Here is a 23,083-nt window from a genome sequence, read left to right on the forward strand (position 1 = left end):
TCGCTGGTCAACTGAGCAGTGAGAAGTAAAGACCGCCGCAGATGAAAAGGCCGACGTGCCTGAAAAGCATGAAAGTCCTGAGCGCCGATCCCTGCCAAAAGAAACGAGGTGGAAAGCGAAAAGAACAATATACATACCACAATCAAGAAGAGTAGTTCTGAGGGTTGAGCAAGCTGAAGTGTTGACAAGTGGAGAGTGGGCGAGGATGCCGTGCAGAGAGGCAGATCTGGCAGAGCGGCACGTATTTAGCGAGGTACCCAGTGCCCCGTGCGCGCGCCAAAAATGTGGCTGGCATGGGCGCGTCAGGGGTGAAGGCGCGTGGGTGCCCATCCACCTCGCCTCGGCTACCCTGTTATTACCGTGAGTTGTGCACCCCTCAGCCGTGCCTCAAATTCTTGTTTTTCCACTAATTAATGTCCCTCGCAGTTCTTACGGAGCTTGCGAACGCAAGGGGGCCATACATTGCTGCCGTCTCTGATCATTGCATTGGTGTGAACCTCCCAGCGGAGATAGTGGCCAATGCTGCAACAGCTGACGATACCCTCGCAGCGACAGGATTTTGATGAGAGAGGCAGACTCCGAGGCAATTGGCCTCCGCGAAGTTTAAGAGTTATCGGCTTCCATTGCCGGATGCCCAGATTGTTAAAGAGTGGCCGGGGATGGCGCGGGGCGGGACGACACGTTACACGGTCGCATCGCGTGATGAGCGCGTCGACTAATGTGCTAGCGCTCGGTGATAAAGCGCCAATTCCCCGAAACCAATTGGGAAAGCCCTGGCCAATGAAACCGCTCGGCGCTACCGTGTCCCTGGCCAGGCACAGGTGCTTCCAAAGCCTGGGAACGGTCTTGCGCTCTTGAACCTAACACAGCACCCACAACACTGCCGACAAAAGCCATGATATCATCGTCTTCCACTAGCCAGCCAGTCAGCTTCAGTCGACAATGCCATGAGAGTAAAAGATGAGCCCTTGGGATGCGCCCTCGCGCACAGCTGGTTTCAACCATGCAGTAAAAAGAGAGGCTAAATCATCAGATCAGTCCTCCGCGAATCAGTGAGGACCAACACGGAGAATCTCTGGGCATCGTTGCGCCCTGACACTCCTCGGTTCTGCGGGGGCTCGCCGATCTTTAGTTGCATATGCACGTTAATCCTAGATAGTAGCATTGCGTCTCTCACGCCATTATCGGCATTCCCGTCATTTTCGTCGGTATCTTCTCGGTAAAATGCTGCGTGTAGATTATTGGTCGGACGCAGAGCAAACATCGAATCAGGATCACTCCGCAATACCCGCAAGGAAGGCTCCGCCCGCAAGTGGGCCTATCTTGGAGTACGCGGCGGTGGCATATGACTGGCCTTGCCCCATCTTCATTACTCGCTGGCGGCAGCCCAAGCCAGAGGACGAAAACGAACCAATGGGGCTGATGCGTGGTAAACCCATTGCGACAGATATCACAGTACAGCGGCCGAATGACACCCCCGATCTGTGGCGTAGAGTGCGCGCTTACAGCGCTAGCATGTTTATTAGACAAGAGAAACTGTGGGGCGCTTCGAAGGTGCGTCGTGCAGCTCGGATACGACCGCGCACAGAGACGTGTAGTAGCTCACCTGCTCACATCACTACTGCACGCTGGAGTAGATCTTTCCATTGTCGTCTAGTAATAGCGGAAGGCTTCTTCTTTCGTTCTTTCTACTCAAGCATCACGTCTTTGTCCGCTGGAAAGCCAGGTCCAAGCGCTTCTGGACCTCTCTCAGCTCCTCAGGCGTAGCCAAACACTTCCTCCTCCTGCCCAGTTCCTGATCGCGCGTAGCCCTAAACAATTCCCGATTCTCTTCTATGATTCTGACGTCCCAGAGACGCGACCCCCGGTGCTCTTTCCTCTCATCCTCCTCTATTTCTCTACGCCAGCTTTCTATCCTGACATTCGAGGTTTTGAGCCACTCGCGGAAATTACGGCTTCTTATTTGGCCCCTCGCTGGGTCTTGTTTGTCATCTGCAGGAGTAGCAGTGTCTGCCTGCGGGGTCTCAATGCAGTGAGGTCTGGGTGTCTTATTGTAGTCTTGTTCTCGGTGTGCGTTTTCATCAGTTGTAATATCCTATTCATCGAGTCAGGTCAACCTAATAAGCATAATAAAGCGGTCTTACGTAGTAGACGATAGTCACTTCCTCGCTTGTGGAAGATTCTGTGACTGGGATTTCCTCCAAATGCGGTAGGAGAGGAGAAGGAAGTGGTCGGAGAGCGCTTGTGTCAGCAAGCATATTGTTTGGAGATAGCGTATGAGAATCCATGTTGTCAATTAATCTTGCGGCTGTCTCCTTTGCACTACTCCTCCTTTTATTTATACAAAGCATGGGTTTCACTATGCGCTCAGCTTCCCTTACACGTGTGCCAGAGAAATGCGAACACACCATTTCATAAGTTCGCATGACCACGACGCGGGTTTTTCCGTGGCACTTGTTCATCCACGGCAGTTGGCAGGTCCCTTTGGGCGGATTTCCTGAACCAGTAGGTCAGTCTCTCCGGACCACCCTGTCCACCGGCTTCGTCTGCAATTGGTGAATCGCGAAGAGTCCTGAGATACGATGCAGAGAATCACGGCACAGTAGGGACACCTCAGCAGCATGCTACAACTGTGGTAGAGCGCGAAACGGTCTTGGCTGCAGTGGGTCGTGCATTAAAGGGACTGGGGTCATCGGTGCCGTCTGCAAGATTGCCAATTTCTGTTGCCTCTTTGGTCTCCAAGCCGTGCAGCTGATGATAAGCCCGAGACAGAGGCGCGGAGCAATGCATCTCAAGGTGGGGACGGTTTGGAAGATCGAAGCCATGGTAGGATCGCCGTGGTAGCAGCATGACGGTGTCATGTTGGTCTTCCTGCTTCCGTTCCGACGGAACCGTGGCATGAGGCTTGGCCGGGTCAATATGCGGTGAGCTCACTGTCTCGAAAGAGCGCGTGGTGGGGAGACTCGCGTATATAAGGGCTCACGTCCTTGTGGTGGCATCACGCCAAGTCAGCTCGCTAGCAAGACACAACCATCTTCATTCTTGTCAAATCAATTGCTACCAAACAATGAGCTTCTGGGGCCAGCTTGACGAAGTCATTCGGAGAGTGACGAAGCAGGAACCTGTAGTCTCCGTAGGCAGATCTGGAGCGTTGAACCCAAGCCGCCAAGGGGGATTTAGTGGCCAAGTCCATGGTCATGAGTTGCCTGGTAAGACCCTTTGCGCGATCGTACAGTCAAACTTCACAAAGTTTCCCGCTTTTCTGATTGAGTCAATCGATAGTCACGAGGAATACGCTTGACCCGACCTTGGTCGAGGAGTATGACATAACTCCAGTACGCGTGCTCGAGTTGTGGAATGATGGAGAACGCCAATTGGCGGCGCTCAACTACAAGGGATGGCATATTCATCCCGACCACTTTGACATCGTCGCGAAAGACACTGCCAAACGCCTTGCCAAACGCCCTTTGTATTCCGAAGAACGCATATTCAGTGCTATATCCATCAAGAAACTCCAGAAGCAGGCCTTCGGTAAGGGCTAGGCCATTCAGTGCTAGGAGACAGAGTGCTGATATAGACCAGATCAGAACGAGCTGCATAACCGTGATGCTACCGTGGACATGGGTGACGAAGCAGATGCTCCCGGCTCGCCTGTCGAAGACATCCCGCGACCGGTTGAAGCGACCAAGGGGGTCTATTTGGACCTCACAGATGGGATCAATGGAAGACTCAACGAGAAGCAACCCTGCAGTAAGAACCAAGTCATTCAGTTATAGGAGATGATAGGCTAATTTTAGATCAGATATGTCCGGCCTATACGGCAGTTTTACTACCGTGGCGGATGTGGATGACGACTCCCACTCGTCGCCGAACCGCAGTCTCGATGGCGAAGTAGATGCTGCTGACTCAGCATCGGACTGCAATCTCGATTGCGAAGTAGATGCTCTCGGATCGCCGGTCTCAGAGATCCCGCAACCGGTCCAAGCGACCAAGGGGGTCTGTTTGGACCCTATGGATGGGTCCAACCAATCAGACGATCGCGCTGGTGGTGCAATGGCTCTCACCGCAGACTCGAACCGGCCCGCACTGCCTTCTTCCCCTCTTCGAAGCCTGAGGACCCGTCATCGCGACAAAGCTGCCGGGGTGACACTTCAGGAAGAGCGGTCCAGCGGAGGCTCTATTGGAGGAAAAGTGCCAAAGAAGCGAAAAGGAGATGGTGTCGAGAGCTATGGACAAAAGGATGCACACAAGTTGAGGAAGGTGGCAGAGTGAGAGATGTGGGCTGCTTGGTCCTGTGATCATACGAGATGGTTGTTGACTACATAAGCTACACTACCTCAATATCAATGCATGTCGTATAGTCCTCTTGTTTCCACTGTTGGGGTTGCTCGCTCAGCAAGGTTGGCCACTCCCAGACCCAGTAAAGGGTGTACACGGTACCAGAAACCAGTTCAGAGGGTAACCATAACTCTATCCCACACCACAAGTCCCTGCCTTCCATTTCGGTATGCGCTCGCTGAGGCATAGCCTGCCGCCGTGCTGATTCCTGGCTATCATTGATCTGATAGCATGCACCGTCGTCGAACGGAGCTCTTGCGAGTAGAACACCTCGACCATCGCCGCCCGTCCCATCTTCGTTCCAGACGCCATGAATGCTTGTCAGGGTGTCATCCGGAGCAGAGTCATTTGTGCCGTAAACCCACACCGTGCCCGAAGATGGCTTCCTTGGAACATTGCCGCTGTTATCTCTATCTCGTAGAGTCACATGGCCGTTCTCTTGATACCTCAATAGAACTCTACTTGAAGCCGTCGCCTGCAACATAGGACTGTACGCTGTCACGTTTCTTGTCTGTTGGGTTGACTTACAGATAGGGTCTGCCTCAGTAATTTCCAAACGTCCAGCGGAAGGGATAAGATTCTGTATGGCAAAGTCATTGAACGCGGGGTTTGGGACAGGCGTGGGCAAGGGGAGAACGCGAGGCACTGTTTTTCATAAGCCCTTTGACGCAGAATTGGGCATCAGAATTGCCTTACCGTTTCCTCGAACATATCCTGCATCGCCGGTGATGCGCCCATCCTCGGTCAGCTCCCGCACATCGTCGACCCAGGAGTGACCGACAGATGTGCGTGTGAGACACAGGAAGATAGTAACAATGTATGAAAGCATTGTTCTTTGCATGCCAATGTGAATATGAACGATTGCCGGAGGCTCTATTTATATAAGTCCTCAGACGAAAGCATGTAGATGATGTGATCGGGCAGATGTTGGCTTCTAGATCCCTGAGACGAATGGACAGCTAATTGCAGCAGGAAGGAAGACGCGCGTAAGTTTAGCGGATGTCAGCAGCCGTTTGTACGGCGTAGATCCTGGAAAGTGACACAAAGCTCGATGATCGGAGACGCACTCCATGATTTTGGCTCGAAGGAACGGTGGGAAGGCAGGAAGCCGGTTGCGTGCGAAGAGGGCGGCGGGCGCATAATCGCCGGGCGCGAATGTGGTAGTATGGTGCCTGCGACATTGTGTCGCCAGACATGGGTGCCTAGCGCGGCTAGACGAGCCGCCGCGAGCTATTTATAACACATTACCTACTTATAAGTATTGTTTGTACAGACCCTCAGAAGACCAAGCCATCACATTACCACAGACACAGTTGATTCGATACCATCCCAACTTCTTCGCAGCCTGATATTAATACCCAGCGAAAATGGAGCCAAACCAGCAAAACAGCAACCACGAAGATCGCAGCCAGCAGGAGACCATGAGCCAGTCCGAATCTTTCGCTTCATCGGAGACAAGTTTTGGCCCTTTCATGCTCCCAGAATCCGAGAGTGGGGGAAGTAGCGGCTGCGCTGAGGCGTTGCCAACGGACAACGCAAATCTCCTCCCGCCAGATGAGGGCCATTGCGCCGCAACTATGCTCAATCTCGAGATAGCAGCGCATGCTCACACCGAGATGGCCCTTCATATGGCTTTTACCAAAGCTTCCCGTCTCGAGAGGCACTACACACATCAGTCAATCGTGCTCGGGGCCTGGCAAAACGCCTACCAAGAGTGCTTGGTGACAATTCAGAACCAAGCTGAAGAAATCTCTCATCTAAAAAAAAACAGTTGATGAACTCAAGGCAGAAAACAAGCAGTTGTTGGAAGGGATTGACTTCTGGCGTGATACTGCGAGGCCTGCTTCGGCGTAATCGGTGTGGGAAGGGAAGAGTTGTAGGACCCAGATTCCATTATGTATCTTAAGTAATGTAAAAAGAGCATGTGAACAAGGCAAAACCAACTCCAAATGAAATAAAGAAATGCTGAGTGAGGAGAGACACGCCCCCTTCATTTCAGACACCACCATCCTTCTCTGGGGAACCAAGAGAATCGACGACCTGGCGTAGGCTCCTTCGAGCCCATCAACATGCTCCAGAGATCTTGACGGCCCGATCACACAAGAAAAAGTATAGAGGAACGTCAAACTGGGAGTCTTCGGGCTTCATCGTTTCGGATTCATAAATAATCGTTGGCCTGCGAGTCGTAGAAAGTCTTGACGTAAGTGACTTCTCCGTCATATTCCAGGACTTGCAGCTCGTAAATGACTTTCTCAGGATCCGAGAGGTGAACGTATTCTGGAAAATCCGTTTTTTCGAATACTTCACACTCTATATCCGAAAACTCTCCCTGTTCCTGGGCCGATTCGTGTGGCACTGTTGGTGTGAAGGTTTCGCCCGCATTTCCGGAAGCGATCGTGAGGTCTTGGAGACAAGGCGACAGGGTGCATTGAGACACTGTCAAAGATGTCAGCCATGGGAGCTAGTTTCCACCTAAAACACTCACTTGGAGAGTCCTCAATTGGAGTCACAGGCTGGTCAGTTGGAGGATCTCCTGGAGCAGCAAGCCTCGACCAAAGACATTGATCGCCTGGTTGTAAATCATTAATAAGTGGCTAGCTGCAACAGAACTCCGTGGCTTACTGGTGGGTGACTCAGGAAGGGCCAGTTCCTGGAACTCCTCCATGAAGTCTGTCATGTCATCCTCCAGCTTCCAAATTTCGTCCTCAAACTCGTCCTCCGTCATCTGTACGAAAAAGATATTCAAGCAAAGCATGGTTTCAAAGTCGCTGAGTTGTCTTCAAGTCAGGAAGGAAGAGAAGGGTTGAGGAAGGTTGCGGGTGGGAGAGTGCTGCAGGGACGACGAGTTTATGTAGCCGTCTTTGAAGTGAACGGGCCAAATACGCCACAATCTGGCTTGTCCGTGCAAGGTCAAAGCAGCGTAGCTCACAGGGCACTGAAGCTGACGTCGACATCAAACGACTGATGTACAAGCTTGACCTACCGAGTATCACTTCAAGAAATAACTCCCCCCTATGAATTATGCGCTTGACTCGCTGATACGGCTGGCGATTAAGCTCAAGGAGAGTGCTGAGAGCTGAGACCACCGGTCTTCCGGCCAGAAAATCGGGTCAACGGATGGTAGTGCAGCAAAAGTAAATAGAAGAGCATCTCATTTCTCGCAGTGTTTAGGGCCTCTAATTCTACGTGTCAAGCATTTCCAGTCTCTTCAGCGCTACACAAAAGCAAAATGTGCCGGAGATTATGGTTGAGGGCTGGGGAACAGTTAGAACACAGAAAGGAAGTGAAGCCGCCGTCAGGAGAAATTACCTCGAAAGTCTTGGCTGACTCGATCAGAGACAGTGCACATGCATGGATGGACCCCTGCTTCGGTTTTTAGGTGGTGGAGGCTGAGTTGGCTTCGGGGTTCCCGTGGTGTCGTAGGCACCACGTCCATGTTGGAAGGTAGAATCCAGCGTCTTGTCATCTAACATAGCGGCGGTTGCTAAGTATGGGTAGCTGGGTGTAAGTGATGGCTTGATCATAACTCAGCAGAGGCTTTCTGATCACTTACTCTTGGGGTACTGTGCTGGTCTGTTCGATGGGATTTGCAACTCGCTTCTTGCGGCAAATATTTATTATTCAACGGTTGAAGCGTCCTTGTCCGCACCTAGTGCCTTCCTTCTGGTTTATGCATATATTCCGCCTGAGGCGCGTTTTCCCGCGCACATGTGCCAAGGGTCTAGATGGGATGTCACGGACGAGGCATGGTCTGAACTTCCTCATAGGCGCCTGTCACCTGGCGTTGGCCCACCCTTCACCGGTTCCTCCGATCTTGCATAGCTCCTTCTATGCAGGTGACGAGTCTGCCCTAAGAATCCTGAGTTTGAAAGCGCCGTACGGACAGGAAGGGGATCTGGTGCTACACTGTCTCTCTGCTGTCGATGTACGTGCGTTCGAAGAGTAATAATAGCAAGACACTTTTTCACACCACTCTCATGGTCCTGAGAAAGCATAGTATTTGGGGAGACAACCGGCGTAGGTACTCGAGGATCATCTCCGCGAGGCTCAGATGAGCCACACGAAACGAGGGCCGCGCAAACACCACATGCGTTCGTGCTTACCGTCATTACCGTCATTCCCTTCAAACCCGTCGGTTTCTTCTCGGCTCTTCGTGTTCCACATCGCTTGCCAGGACATCTTTCCGCTGCAGGCTCGGATGAGCGGCTGGAACATACACCTTTCCCGATGAAGGTTAGTGTGCCCTATTCGATGTACTCCACAGGCATTACCCGACGGGCGATCTGGAGCAAGTCGATGGCACCTTATCACAGGGCTACATCTCGCCATGGTCATAGAATGCAGGAGACACCCTATCCAGGAAAGTGCATCGTGGTGCTCAAGAGCCAGAGGAGCTGGTGCCAGAAGAGTATGCCCCGGGCGAGCGCTTGAGCGGAAGCATCGCCTGGTGCTGGTCGGGGAGTGCCGAGACTTTGAGCCAAGCTCTGCGCGCGTGACGGTTTTCGCCTGTCTCACGAATTTGACGAGAAAGAAGAAAATGGCGGGATAGACGGTGGCCATATCACCAGCGAATGGGATCGTGTGCCACTACCGCCTAGGCCCACTTTGGCGGCTACGTGGGCCTTGCGGCATCCTCGCGCCCGTGTGCCCCACTCAGCAAGGTTGTGCACCGGCACCGGCGTCAGCGTGCTGTGTGGTCGCTCAAAACTTGTCGGGAGGGGTACCCCACCTTGGCCAAGCATGAGTCACACCACTGGACCCCTTGGGCACAACGCATACGGATCGCCAGTTGGCTTCGACGTTGGTCGGTTACAAAAGCACTGCAAGGATTGCGTAGACGTGCGCTAAACCACTTCTTCCAGCCCGGTCATAAGATACTGCGCGCAGTGTTGCTCGTGGCGCGGCTGGCCTTCCACCGCGACTCCGCCGGTCGTTAACTTCAAGCTTCTAGCTTCAGCTCATCATGGGACGTTTCGACAGCGGATGGAAGGTGAGCGATATCAGAGAGGCTTTGGGATGGAACTTAGACCAGTGGAAACGATTCCAGGTGAGTCCGTCTACAAGTACTACTTTCCTCGTTCCGAGATGCTTATAAAGTTGGAGTATGTTACTGCACACACCGAGGTCGCCGACGACAAGTTCTGGGGAGGTATCTCCAAGCCAGAAAAGCTCGTCTGGGATAATGTACCGTTGGCTGTACGAACCGAAATCCGGAAGGGTGTGGAATCCGACATGAAAGGTGATGTCACCGAGGTCCCCCTCGACCTCCTGGAATGGCGTTACCGGCCGATCCTGCGCGCCAAATCAAGTGAGTCCACGGCGGCATCAATCGCGTTGCTTTTTATTGATGTCTTTGCTTCGGCAGAAAAACCCTTACCGTCTCAGTCAGGAGACCCGCCTGTGGTGACGCCACCCCCTCAGCCAGCAGAGCCGCCTGTGGCAGCCGCGCCACTTTCTTCGGCAGATGCATCGGATCCCGCTCACCCACGCTCTTCGCCATTTTGGGACCCTGTCGCGGCAGCAAGAGCGGAGAATAGGGATGACCGTCGCACGTGAACGGCCCGAAATACTCGTGACTTCCGATAGTTCCTATCAAACTGGCACTCCTTCTGGGGCTCTTCAGCCGGGGAAGCCTTTTGTCATTTCAGCTGAAGTTTACCTCATGAAATAGCTTCTCATTCTCCGTACATAGAAATGGACCCTTCGAGTTCAGCTTGCTCTAGCTTGTATACGTCAACTCTTCCCCGCTTAGTCGGGGTACAAGAACCCGCGATGCGTGCATTGAGGACAATGGTACCTGGGTGAAATTATTACGGGTCGTGATTTGGCCAGCGGCACAGCCAAGATCAAGGATATCGCTTACCCCTGTCCACCAGAGGCGGCAAAGTGGACATACAAGCGCCGTTTCTATGTCCACTTCGCCAACCCATATATGGATGTCTCTACGGGCCAGCGGCAAAGATGCATGAAATCCTGCACTCAAATCTTCATTCCGTTGCTGCGCTCACAATGGTCCCCGAAACAAGCTTCACATACAGCTGCTGCATGAACGGCTGGTCACCCCCATATCCTGAGCACCTCGAAGTCATGGACTGTTCGTACGTTCCCTCAATTGACAGGACCACCATCGTATTCCTTCTCGGTGGGAGGCAATTCGCTCTCATTTGCTCCGGAGCTCTCTTTCCGTCCACTGTTGCTGCGGTCGAGCTTTGGCCGCCAGGGCTGGAAATCAGATCAGTATTCCACGAACTCGCAAGACTGCTCCGGTTGGCCTGTGGAAAACAGCTTGCTACTTTCAGTCGCGAGAACTCAAGCCTTGCGGATGTCCTTCACGTTTGGAACGTGGGTGCCTTTGTCACCGATGGTAGGCTTCGAGTCGAGTCACCGACGCGCGGAAGTCGCGTTGATGAACTCTTCAGCGGAGTCGAGTATCAAGACGTGGACCTCCCATGGCACGACTGGGAATCTATTCAAGTCTTGGAAAAGATGTCAGACACGCACTTCTTGGTGTCCGTCCACGGGTCGTGTTTCGGTTGCTATGTGCCCGAGGGGGTGTTTGAATACGAAGCGTATAGCATTTTTTTTGGAAGAAGTGCGAGCGTGGAAGAGAATCAGCAACACACCGGGGATTCCTCAATCCATACCACGGCTCACAGGGCTTGTACATGCACAGTCCAGCCCATCCAAGCTCGAGGGCGTGCTTTACGACGCCATGCCTGAGCCAGGTGAACGTCAACGAAGTACCCATGGAGCAGAAAAGGGCATGGCTCCACCAAATCGAATTGGCAGTTGACTTCCTTCGTGCTGGGCGCGCCAGCTTAACGAGGAATGGCTGCAAAGGAAACATCGCAGAACGAATCAGTATCACAACCAACGGGGAAGTACGCTTGAGAATCGTCCATTTTGGCGGCGTCGAAAACTATCGAGGACCGCTGAGCTTCGGGCCTCACAGGAGAGCGGACTACCGGCTTCTTGCGGAGCTGCGAAGTTTTTTCAAGATCAACTACGGCACAATCGTCAAACCGGAACCTTTCAGGTTTCTTTGCCTCCCAGCTGAGGTCAGAAACAGCATATACGAAATCCTTCTCGTGTTTCCCGGTCGCACAAGGTGGATATGGGGCTACCGACACCAGGCGGACGCATCTGTGACGGCGGATTTTCCCAACGAGATTCCTGGACGTGGACTACTCAGTACCAATCGCCAGATACGCCGAGAATCTCTATCGTGCCTTATCGGTCAAAACCACTTTCATTTGAACGCTCTTTGGTTGGCATCGTTCCTGGAGAGCAGCACGCAAGTTGACCTGAACGGCAGTCTTGAGCGCGTGATGATTGGATCATACTTGAGGCGGATCACGCTCACCATTACCCTTACGTGGCAGAAGCACATCACACGAGAGCAGTCCAAGGGGATCAAAGCGTTAGTAACAAACTGCCCGAACCTGGAACATGTAGAACTTCTCATTCATAACAGATACACGTGGTATTGGGAGAGCGATACTCTGTGGGCTGATATTAAGAAGTTGCCTAATGTCCGACTTGAGGAGCATTGGGATGGTGACACTCTTGACCAGCTCGGCCTGAGCACCGCCTTAATGCTTGACTGAGAGGGAGAAGGCTGCGAATCAGAGAACAATGTCGGCTGGCAATGTATTTATTTTGCTTTGGTGGTTATGAACAACGCGGGAATGACATAATCTCTTGGCGGAAAGAACAAACACCAGGAGACAAATAAGCGAGAGGCCGCCGTTGCACGATCAAGGATGGAGTTGCCACGTTGCCGGCAGGGGCAATATCGCGCCTCCAGGCAGCAACTTGACCGGTGGAACCACAGGCGGCCTATATATGCCCGAGCTGCCCGTGAGAGACAAGCGCATCCGCGTCCTTTCATCGGCGCGCACTGACGGACACTGGGCAGTGTCAATACTGGTGACGTCATCACTTGGGCAGCATGCCAGCACTGGAGATAGATAGGCAGAGCGCGCGCCAAAGCATGTTGCCGGCAGTGTGCCGGAACAACAAACGGACCGGACGCCCCGCCGAGCCATCCATCACCCCGCCTACGCCAGATCTTCGCCATCGCAGCCTCGACGCCGCATCAATCAACGCAACGATTCATGCCGTGGCACAAGCCATGGCAGGCCAGCCACACCTCAGCGAGGTAAATCTGGGGCCGGAAGTCATGTCCATCTTGGAAGACATCTCAAAGGGTTTAGAAAACAGCTGGGATCGAGGAACGAAGGAATTACAGTTCGTCACGCAGTACGAGGGCATCCGGGAGCTGATGCTGAAGCTCGTAGATCACAGAGAGGTAAATCCGCCATCCTAAGAGAGGAACAAAACTGATAAGTGGTAGGAATTGAGAGGGAAAGACTTCCGCTTCATGCGATTTAAAACCAAATGTCTCTTCGAATCCCGCGAGCCAGTATATTTTTTCCCTCTCAGAACAGAGGCTGGAACCTCCCCATTGATATCCACTGTCACACTCGAGGTCGGAAAGCGAATATCCATAATACGCGATGAGGAGGTCACACCCGAGGTGGATGTGCTGGTGGTGAAGCAATGATCTTAGGATACTTCAGTGGCCGAGTCGCATAACTGCGCCCCAGAGAACCAGTACGTTTCCCATGGTGCTACCACTGTAACCTCGTGGCCTGGTGTGAATCCCGAGGGCATACGTGTACCTGTTCCCGCCAATGAGGTGAGCCCATATCCAAGTGCAACTTCTTGCGCCGCTGTTTGACCGGTATACCGTGTGACTTCGTCTGCTCTCTCTTCTTCAGTCGTACAAAGCCCTGCTGTGACGGGCTGCCCTCCTCTTTCAGTTCCTTGCAGCGGCGGTTGGCCGCTTTCAACGAGCAGAGAGGGTACCTGAGTTCCTTCAAGAGCTTGTGGGCAGGGGACTCCGAGCTCGGTTTGTATGCAATTTGGTTGGGCATCTGTTCGTGTTAGAATGCGCTTGATGGCGGGTGCATTTTCGTACCTTGCGATGTGGCGTGCCACGACGCCTCAGGTGCTTCTGCCATCCCCTCGGAGTCCGCCGTCCGCCTACGGCGTTTTCTCGTCCTTGTATTCTTCGGTTGAGCTTTGCCAAAGCGGGTGGTGTTGCATGGAACCGGGTGGCAGTCGAGCCTCTTGGACGCATTTCGCAACTTGCAGTTCGCTGGCTGCAATAAGCTATCTCCACGGAAAAGTTCACACATCGACTTACCGTCGTAGAGCTTCTGGCAGTCCTTCAGCCATTCCTTCTGCCCATCAAGCCTTCGGTACAAGTCTCCGTCCCGTTGCCGGAGTAAGTTTATGAACCAGGAAATATCCGTCTGCTTAATGCTTACGGCTTTCTTCCAGGTGAACGCGAAGATAATCGACACTCCGGGCGTGGCCTTCTCCTCGAACTCGAGGATCTTCTCACCTTGCATGATGTAGTGTCTGTATCTCTTCTTATCCAGGCCCGACCTGTCACAGAACTGCGACTTGTTGGCTACGCGATCGGTTGGGCTGTCTTTGAAGTCCCCGTACTCTATCCCCAGGCTTCGAGCAGCCAGGACCTTCCGGAATCTCTTCTCGTCTGATTGGCAGCCGACGCTGCTGATATCCGTAACGCGAACATCTTCATCCGCACTCCCTGGCTCCACATCAAGGGCTTCCTCAACCGGTTTTTGCAGGAAGTCGAGTATGTCCGAGCGGTGGAACTGCACAGCTTTGAAGAGCGTTTCGGGCGCCGGTCCGGGATCGACTGTGGGTTTACCCGTGCTCTTGCCCGAGTCAGATTCGGTGGAGATGTGTGTTTGCACCTGGAGATCGCATGGTTAGAAAGTGGAGCACTCGTGACAAAGATCCGCGTCAGTCAGCAGACATACAAATGAAAGCTTCGTCAGCCTGTCCACGAGACTAATAACATCTATTTCTAGTGATTGCAGTTCTGTATCGGACGCCGTTGTTATGACAGCCACGGACTCTGCCAGAGGCGAAGACAGCATTGTGGAGAGATGCTTTGCTGACAGCCGAAGTAGGGGGGCTGGCGAGGTCTCGGGTGGAAGCCAACAGCACTGCTTGGATTGATCTCGCTCAGACCCCGATTCCGCGTTAGCGCTCACCGTACTTTGCACGGTGCAGCCGTGCCACGCCAAACCGGTTTGGGGAAAAAGTGTTGCGCGCAACACTTTTCTCCCAAAATGTGATCCTTGCCGTCGCAGCAGACGCATGTCGCTTGCCTTGGAATCCTGGCATGCCGCGCGCATTGTTCCCATTGGACTCTAATACCCGGTCTCCCATGTCGAACCCAAGACGGCACGGGTGATAGACGCGAGACTAGCGGGCTCCACAAGCTACCTTGTGCGTCTGTATCTCCTACCATGCAAAGCGAAGTTCACGCGGCACGTCGATCACCCCCGGGGCTGAACGGCTTTGCCTGCCCCGGTGAATCTCCCATGGACAGTCTTGGAGCTCCATATGAAAGTGCCGTCACCCCATCGCTCACCCTGATTGCAACTGACAGTCAAATCCTTCTTTCAGCACTGATCTCTCCTTCCTGACCCGGGCCAGAATGTCTCCTTTTTCCGATGATGCGAAGGACTCGCAGCTATGCTCCTTTCTCCTCGAAGCAGACGTCTGCCAGGTCGGGTTACTAATGCGGATCGAGCTTCCGTGGACCCCGATCAGTGTCCTCCGAGACTGCTGCCAGCGGCAAGACTTTCGAGGAATGGTCCAGCCCTTGCAACAGCTGGGTTATCGAGAGGATACGAGACTCAAAACTTCCCCCTTCCCCCTCCTCCGCCATTGTGAATCTTGTAACAACCGAAAGTTCACGGTGACGTCAACCGCCTTCTCCTGCAACCATTGCATATGCAATTCATGCAGAGGTAAGAGATCATAGAGACCTTTCGAGGACTTAGCTGAGAAACAGACACGCCGTACTGCTTGAAATGTGGCCCCCGGTTTGCTCACGGCCTCGACGTTACTGCCCTTGACCTGCCGAAGACATCGGGCATCGTTTGGCCTGACCCCCCGATATACTCAAAATCTATCCAACCATACAACGCCTTCGTAGACGATGTAATCCAGAAATACGAAGCAGCACTCAAAGCCATCCCCATCGAGGCTCTGGTGTCATTTGCGCTCTGTGACTCAAGGGGCCAGATAGCTCCTTTCCTTGAGTCCTTACAGCATCTAGTGGATGTCGTAGGCGCCTCAGATGGAGCTTCAAGGTTCGCATGGGACCTTGCGTCAAAGGTTCGCACCTTGAGACCATTGATCCGATTGACGCTTACAACCACGTAGGTCTCGCAGAGGCAGCGTCTTCTATACCAAGCGCTGCAGGATGGCCTCCGATTTCAATCCAAAGAGCCCAAGCAGCTGGATCTAGGACACTACATCCATCGCAATCTCAATCCGATCCGACTTATGTGTCAACGCTACGGCCTTCCGGAGTTTTTGAGACGCATTCCCATCCTGTCGCGGAGGCTGACCCGCTGGGGCACATTGGACACAAATTTCATCGTTTTCGATGATATCGACACCGGTAAATTGGCGGGATGGGTACAAAGGTCTTTCAAGGTCATGCAAATATCGAGCAAGGTGGCCAACAGGGATTTGGCAGTTCGGCAATGGCGGGACAGACTGGTGGAGGACATAAGTGACATATGCGCGGAATACCCCGAGGCTGCGAACCAATTCATCGAAACTACCAAGGTAATCATGAAAAGTCCCTCCATGAGATATGCTAACGTATATCAGGCCTTGTTTGAGGCTCGCGATTTCTTCACCATTGGCGCGATTGTGGATGGGCTAGACGGACGAATTCACAGCGACGGGAAGCGCAAGATTCTTGGGCAAGCCGAGTTCCTCACCAGAATGAATCGACCGTGCATACCTCTTGCAGGAGAGAAAGATCGCCAGGGCTTCAAGGGGTATAGTAATTGGTGTATTGCCAACTTGCAGCATCTCACCGAGGTACTCTGTAAAAGATAGTTGAAGTCTTGTAGTTTTTAGGAACAATGTGCAGTCATTTACTTCTTCCCCGCCTTTGAGCTAGAATTTGAGCAATTTATCGTGTTGGATTCCAAGGTCCATGGCCATCTCATTGGCATCCTGAGACACGCAACCACTTTGGCGCTGTGGGTCCTAGGTAAAGTCGGAGAGACATGTATCATGCGGCCACCATTGATTTGGAAGCGCTATAGAATATGCGAGGCGGAGCTAGACTCATGCAATTTCCTCCTGTGACGCCAATGGCAAGGGCCCAGGCTGTTGTGGCTCACGGCGGAGTTGCTCGATTGGTTTGTTGGGCTTGCCACTCCTGCACCTTGGCTGTTGCTGTAATCGCGTACACACTAGCAAGACCTCATAGCCCCGCATCAGAGACGGCTGCGCTCGCCCGTCCTGATCGAGCGCTATGCAGCGAGGTCAAGTCTGATGTGCATTCGCGCGGCACGGCAAGGCCATCGTCGATCCAGGCGAGCCATTAATAAGTACCCAGCAGTGCCGGTTTCACCGTCTCTCTTATTCCCCCATCTGACAGTGCCAGATCACTCATTCTGCCGCCTCCAATACCGCACAACATGGAAAGATCTGACATCACGACCTATGGTCCTGACCATGCTGAGGACTCTGCCGTTGATGCGACAAAATGGATGCTTTGGTCCGAGGTAGGAGCAAAATTTGATGTGAGTGCTTCATAGAACTGACTTAAATGTCCAGGACGAGTTTTTGTCGAACTGCGGTCTGTCGCCGTCTGATCCAGAGGACCAAGAGACTTACGAAGAAATGAAGGTAGCTATTTTGTTCATCTGTTATAGTCGTCTTGGAGCTGATGAATGCCTAGCAAATTGCACGGACCGGCATTGTGCTGTTGGGAGTCGGCCGTGGCCACACTTTCCAGGAATGTATCGAGAAATATCCGCAAGACGTGTACAAACAGCAACGACTCATATGCCGCTATCACAAAGAGAAAGCCAAGGAGGTGTTTGGGAGGACGTGGACCAACTTGGAGGTGCCGGAAGAAGAATGGTACAACTGGGGATGGAGGGCTACAGTCATGTTTGTCCTGAAGCATGAAGGATCCTGGGATAAACGTAAGTTTGCGACAGCTTTCCTCGAACCATACTGACTAGGATAGCTTCTTGGAAATGGCCAGAAAATTGGAATATGACTCAGTTTATGGGCAAGACTCAACCTCTGGAGCGACAGTGTTGAATTGGGTGAATGCACAGAGTCAGAAGCTGCATCTACTAGTGGAGATAACATGGGTCACCTGGCGAGAGGATCATTTCCGGTTTTTTCTTTTTGAGTCTCCGAGATAGGTTAAAAATTGAAACAATCGGTTGTGATAATGCATGGTCCGAATCCTTTCCACCCCGACCAGTCTCTCATAGACGGGCAGGTGCATGTGCCGCCGTTGCGTAATGTTCTGGGCGCGCCCCACAGGGACTTCCGTGCCCTTGCCTCAGCAAGCTCCTGCGCCCCATGTACGGGGATATAAATATGGCTGCAAGTCACACAAGCTCTGCCCTCCTGACTATACCCACTTTCGCGTAGCCCTTTGCCTACCATACCATCCGTCATGGACGAAATTGACAAAAAAAGCCCAGCCCCAACACCTAATACCTCTTTGATGCAATGTCTGCTTGGTGTTGAAGGAACTTTAGACCAGGTGAGTTCGAGGTCGCTTAATAATGGCATATGCATACTGGGCTACAAGCACCAAAAAAAAAAAAACAGGCTAACTTTGCTTAGAGAGGCACTTCAGAGCACCCTGAAGTCACAGCAAATCTCCAAGCCATCGGATGCAAAGCAGCACTCAGCGACCCAGATAGCTACGATTTTCAGCCACTTTTGGGCCAATATGCACGAAGCGGCTCGGCCATGATTCTCTCCAGTCTCGGTGTCGGCAATCTCATCACAATGACTCCTATCGCAATGGTCATCTTCGGCTTGATCGCAACAGAGTTTGCGGAGCTAGTAGTAGACGAGCACAAATTTCGGGTAGTCGTCGATCCTTGCCTTTACTTAAGATTGTCACAGAAGTCCGAGAAGGAATGGAGGCTTTTTGCTCTCCAATTGACGGATCGGGCGCATTTGTGGAACATGGAAATTTTTGTCAGCAGCCAGAGCTTAAGAGCTTTGTTGTCAGAGTTCAATGGAATTGCTCAACAGCTTTCTGCAGATCCACCCTCTCGGACAATCAGCCCAGCTTCATCCTCTCGGACGACTAGATCGGCTTCACCATCTCCTCAATCAATGCTGCATCCAACACCGCCAGCCGACACAAAGGAGTATAAACTCGAACGTCTATGTACCATGGCTGGATACAAGGAGCTCAGCACCGACCCCTGCGGATGCGCATCAATAAGTTGTTCAGATCTCGTTCTGAGAGCTTTTTTGATTGATCCACCCCGTCCTGCCCCGTTCACCAGGTACCGCAGTCTTATGTACACGGGTGCAGACGGCGTCTGGTTCAACCTTGAAAACGGAGAATGCGTTTTAGGGACCCTCTACCTTCAGAAAGCCGTTGTTCTGGATCGGGCAAGAATACTCTTCGAGGATCCTGAGGTTCTGCATCGCATTGAGGCGGAGTTCTGCGTCATATTTGAGGCCCAGTTGTGGGATGAGGGAAGGGTTGACCTACCTCCGACGACGGCACACCAGCGACGGACCTTTTCGAGCCCCCAAGAGACTGTTGCGGAGATTGCAAAAGCCCTTACGACTGGAAAAATGTCAAGCTGGTATATGCGTCTGCAAAGCCGAAACCAGGTGAAACTGAAGACCAGTTCCTATCGAGGCTGATGAGGGAAGGTGAGGATGGACGATGGACGTATGAATGGTACTTAGGGGCTCGGCAGGATGCTGAAAAGTGTTTCATCTGCTTGTAGTTATCACTTTCCTTGCATTGTAGGGTCAGTCACTCTTTTGGAACGACATTAGTCAGTCAGTTTGATGTGAATTACATTTCCAATTCCCAGAATCATGGTCCAGATCCAGTTCCACGTTGATGAGTTGTTAAAAAAAATCCTCCACTCTCAGAGAGTCCACGTTTCCTATTTACGGGGAGCGGCGGAAGACGCCTGCCAAATGATTGGTGGTTAACCCGCCCGAACGGTGCGTCGAGCATTTGACAGGCCACGAGATCCTCCAACTTCCTTGGTAGACCACTGATGTAATGTGAAGGGATGCTCGCTTCCATGGCTGCTAAAGTAATGCTTACGTTGTAGTCCATGGTTGGTGCCCGAAACTCCACACGCTTTCTGTACAGTGGAAGGCCTCTTAGTATAGTTTCAACACAACGGAGCGGCCTTCCATCAAGCATGAAATAATATGACGACTTAAGGAGATCATCATATAGAGCTCTTCTTCCCTCTTTAGGCATGTCCATGCGGCAAAATATGACACCACTACATACGTACGAGTCCCCGTCGAATATAGGTGCGTCCACGAGCTCGAAGTAAAACATTGATGCGAACATGGCCTGATAAACGCATCCAACTTCAGGCGAAGATGTAATATATTCTTCGGCCGTGTGACGTAGATGCTTCATTGCTGATACATCGTCGATTTCTGGATTAGACTTCCGAGACTAATATTCAAACGGTGATAACGATGCTTTTGGCTCTTAGAGACAGTATTAATAAAGTCTCGCCATGCCTTTTTCCCGTCGGTGCTTCGCATAAAGGATCGAAATAACCGTCTAAGCGTTCTGTCGTGGACATAGCAAGCCTCCTAAACGGTGGCTAGTAAGAGACTAAATGGATCCTAATTAAGCTGCATTGCAGCGATCCTCTGACGTCCTCGCATTGCCGTGCCGGAGGTTTTGGATGGAGGTTGTGTGCGCGTCGGGTGCACGGTATGCAGCAAGCGTGGAAAGTTGTCACAATGACGGAAGGCCTCGACATGACATGCGTAACACGTTGTGCTGAATTGAAAAACGATGTCGTTTGATCAAAACGGTGAACTATCTCGGGTTGTACACAGTCTAAGTTTCCTGCTAGTAAGCCTCAAGAGTGGGGCGAAGCGGCCTGGCTTCTCTCTGAGGATGCAGCCACAGAAATGTCACACCAGCCCTCGAGTTTTTGCACAGTTCCAGGTAGACGCTGGCGCTGATGTAAATCGCTCGACGCACGTACAATGCCTGCTTTGACAGTGTTGGCGCCGTGACACCGGAAATGCTGAGGGGAATCAGGATGTCCTCGCCCACAAGGACTATCCACTGCGACTGAGTGAAGTGCACCATAGTATACTTGGCCGCAGGACACAAAATCTGTCTCAGTGTGCAAAACAGCGTAAGTGCATAGTCTCTTCAACCGAAATATAGGTACTGCACATCTCCACAACACAGCAAAACGGTGTTCGCTTTGTCACGTGACCAGCCTACCCAGCTCCTGTCGTGCAGGAGGAGACAGCCCATCGTTCGGAGAAGCCAGCGCCAGTATTTCCAACCAACCCAGAGCAGAGCTTTGCAATAACGACTGAAAAACACTACCGCGCTTGCATTAGAGAGCCTTGAGCAGCGGGATTTTACTGAAACCTCATTCGGGCGCGCGGGCTGGCGCTTTGCGACAGCGTGCAAGGGTGAGGTATGCGACGAATCTTGGTTGGTGTCTTTCTAAGAAGTACTCTACATTAGTCTGCAAATGCTCACTTTTCTTCAAGATTCCGAGCTGAACTACTCTACATATTGCTTCCACCTCATGTTCCCAAAATGTACGCTTGCAAAGCGATTAGGTCGTCTCTGAACCTCGGACGCCAGCGTGACCTGTTCCGTTCTACTCTGGCGTCTGTGCCGCAACCACAGGACTTGATCGCAATGTGTCTTGCCCTTATCCTACATGCAGCCACTTCACACCAGTGCTTTGTCTCTAATCGCACACATGCCCATCGAATATAAATATCTACTAGGGCTATTTCTTCATTGTCCTGTCTGACTACATTAATTTCGAGTGCGTATCGCCGACCTGGTTTTTTTTTTTTTAGTAGAAAACCCTGACCACATTGGCTGAAAAGCGTTGCCTAACTAGGCAAGCTATACTCAGATCAGTAACACTAACAGACCTCACGCCTGTGAGTGTGTTCGAAACCTATTGAGTAGTATCGGCCAGAACGTGGCAGGATGTTCAGCATGTGAGAAATCAATTCTACTCAACCCATAAAAATCTTTAACGCCGTATGCCGCTCCCATACAACGTGCAAGTTAATACGAGGTAGAAAAGAGACGTAGAATTGGTAACTTATTTATTTCAAACTAATAGGGGATACCTTCACAAAGAAGAAGCCGCTTTTGTGTTTAGTGAAATTTGCCAAGCTCAAATGGTTGATGTAGAGTTTACATCATGTTGAATTTTTTTTCTTTCTCTTGAACGATAAGACTATTGAGTACGGAAGAATTATGAGAAAACAGACAAGCTAGTTGTTGACCAAGATTACCGTCTACAAAGCCATCCGTTTCTTTAGTAGGCCAGAAAAAATACCAAGACGAACGAGCGAAGAATTTCTTGCAATCACAAAGCCTAGCGGCACTGCTAGACATAGTTCTGAAGGTCTGGGAAGTCGTGCATGTTGAGGAGAGTCTTCTTGACAACGGCCTTGACCTCGGGCTTCTGCTCGTCAGAAATACCGCGGACCTTGGGGATTCCCCATTTGTCTCGGATGCGATAGTAGGCGCAAGTGAGTCCACTGGCTGTTCGCTCCTGCTTGGGATATGTCGGCTGCATGCCGTTTTCTTGGTGACGTCGCTTCTGGCCAGCAGGGAAGCGCTCGCGGAACTCTTTTTCGATCCCCTTCCAGGTCATACCGCGCAGGATGGCGCAACCATGATGAAGGCGCGCTCTTCCTCACCGTATGCATGGCGAGGCTCGCGACAAGCGTTGGCACAGGCATTCCTGGGCGAGCCACATGGAGAGCTCTGGTGGTTAGTTGGAGGCGAATCATGGTCCAAAGCGTCCATGGGCTTGCTCTCGATGTAGTTGGTATTTCCAGTGGTGCTTGACCGCGCGTAGGTGGACGTTAAATTGATCGAGGTCCACGGCGAGTGTTGGGTAGAGGCGGTGACGCATGCGCCAGAATCCTGGGCCTGGGCGTGGCCGCCATGAACAGAAGGCGACGGGTGGTTTAAATCTGCACTATGGCCGTAGTAGGTATAGCTGGCAGAGTGGTACGGGCTCTGGCTGGCTCTTCCAGAGGCTGAGCGGCTGCCGGGTGCAATGAAGTCGAGAGACATTCTCTCAAGACCGCGAGAGTTTGGGCTCTGCACAGCAGCCCCCGAATGACAATTGATAGAGGAGGGGCTGATGGAGTTGTCGCAGCTGCCATTGGATGGCGGGATGGATGGACCCTCATTGAGGATGTTCCGGAGATTGCTCATGGCGGATGAGGCAATGCGATGGCAAACGAAGGGGAGATAAATCCAATCTTTTTCGATGACAAAATGGCCTGCGTCAGGTTTGACGCATGTGTTCGGGCTGAGCCTTCGTCGAGCTAAGAGGTAGTGGGAGAAGTTGGAGGCTGGTAGCGTGTCCAGCAGCCAACCGTGCAGCTCTTGATCTACCTACCAAAACCATTTGGTCTGATCGACCCACTGTCGTTTCTGGGTCATAAATGCAAGCTTGTAAGCTTAAGGAGAAAAGCAGGGGTACTGTCAACAGACATACGCTTCTGCAGCCGTCCGCTGGCCAATGCTCCACCAAAAATGACCCCGGTCAAGGACGTTGTGCTTCCGAAGATGCTTTCGGTAGAGGAAATCTTAACGCTCCAGTAC

The 23,083-nt window shown here is 52.2% G+C and overlaps 7 protein-coding genes across 7 annotated transcripts; 4 read left to right on the forward strand and 3 right to left on the reverse strand.

The window, feature by feature from the left end:
* Window positions 1–3,067: 3,067 nt before the first annotated feature.
* LTHEOB_13004 (Ribonuclease) lies at window positions 3,068–4,272 on the forward strand (the record flags this gene model as incomplete). The annotated part of the gene is made up of 4 exons (XM_035509935.1): window positions 3,068–3,209; window positions 3,283–3,531; window positions 3,583–3,750; window positions 3,803–4,272. 4 exons carry the CDS (start codon window positions 3,068–3,070, stop codon window positions 4,270–4,272), a joined length of 1,029 nt encoding a protein of 342 aa, XP_035362881.1.
* Window positions 4,273–6,496: 2,224 nt separating this feature from the next.
* On the reverse strand, window positions 6,497–7,093 carry LTHEOB_13005 (Glycosyltransferase family 1; the record flags this gene model as incomplete). The annotated part of the gene is made up of 3 exons (XM_035509936.1): window positions 6,497–6,774; window positions 6,824–6,907; window positions 6,961–7,093. 3 exons carry the CDS (start codon window positions 7,091–7,093, stop codon window positions 6,497–6,499), a joined length of 495 nt encoding a protein of 164 aa, XP_035362882.1.
* A 2,228-nt stretch (window positions 7,094–9,321) lies between these two features.
* LTHEOB_13006 (uncharacterized protein) lies at window positions 9,322–9,875 on the forward strand (the record flags this gene model as incomplete). Its single annotated transcript, XM_035509937.1, has 3 exons — window positions 9,322–9,328; window positions 9,386–9,646; window positions 9,724–9,875. The coding sequence occupies 3 exons, from the start codon at window positions 9,322–9,324 to the stop codon at window positions 9,873–9,875; spliced, it is 420 nt and encodes a 139-aa protein (XP_035362883.1).
* A 1,291-nt stretch (window positions 9,876–11,166) lies between these two features.
* Window positions 11,167–11,945, forward strand: LTHEOB_13007 (Coiled-coil domain-containing protein mtmr15; the record flags this gene model as incomplete). The annotated part of the gene is made up of 3 exons (XM_035509938.1): window positions 11,167–11,219; window positions 11,291–11,758; window positions 11,813–11,945. The coding sequence occupies 3 exons, from the start codon at window positions 11,167–11,169 to the stop codon at window positions 11,943–11,945; spliced, it is 654 nt and encodes a 217-aa protein (XP_035362884.1).
* A 1,441-nt stretch (window positions 11,946–13,386) lies between these two features.
* Window positions 13,387–14,318, reverse strand: LTHEOB_13008 (uncharacterized protein; the record flags this gene model as incomplete). Its single annotated transcript, XM_035509939.1, has 3 exons — window positions 13,387–13,505; window positions 13,550–14,132; window positions 14,199–14,318. The coding sequence occupies 3 exons, from the start codon at window positions 14,316–14,318 to the stop codon at window positions 13,387–13,389; spliced, it is 822 nt and encodes a 273-aa protein (XP_035362885.1).
* A 2,580-nt stretch (window positions 14,319–16,898) lies between these two features.
* On the forward strand, window positions 16,899–17,446 carry LTHEOB_13009 (uncharacterized protein; the record flags this gene model as incomplete). Its single annotated transcript, XM_035509940.1, has 3 exons — window positions 16,899–16,985; window positions 17,038–17,109; window positions 17,162–17,446. The coding sequence occupies 3 exons, from the start codon at window positions 16,899–16,901 to the stop codon at window positions 17,444–17,446; spliced, it is 444 nt and encodes a 147-aa protein (XP_035362886.1).
* Window positions 17,447–21,848: 4,402 nt separating this feature from the next.
* On the reverse strand, window positions 21,849–22,690 carry LTHEOB_13010 (uncharacterized protein; the record flags this gene model as incomplete). Its single annotated transcript, XM_035509942.1, has 2 exons — window positions 21,849–22,064; window positions 22,121–22,690. 2 exons carry the CDS (start codon window positions 22,688–22,690, stop codon window positions 21,849–21,851), a joined length of 786 nt encoding a protein of 261 aa, XP_035362887.1.
* Window positions 22,691–23,083: the final 393 nt, after the last annotated feature.

Source organism: Lasiodiplodia theobromae, assembly GCF_012971845.1.
Source record: "Lasiodiplodia theobromae strain AM2As chromosome Unknown scaffold_97, whole genome shotgun sequence".
Taxonomy (NCBI): domain Eukaryota; kingdom Fungi; phylum Ascomycota; class Dothideomycetes; order Botryosphaeriales; family Botryosphaeriaceae; genus Lasiodiplodia; species Lasiodiplodia theobromae.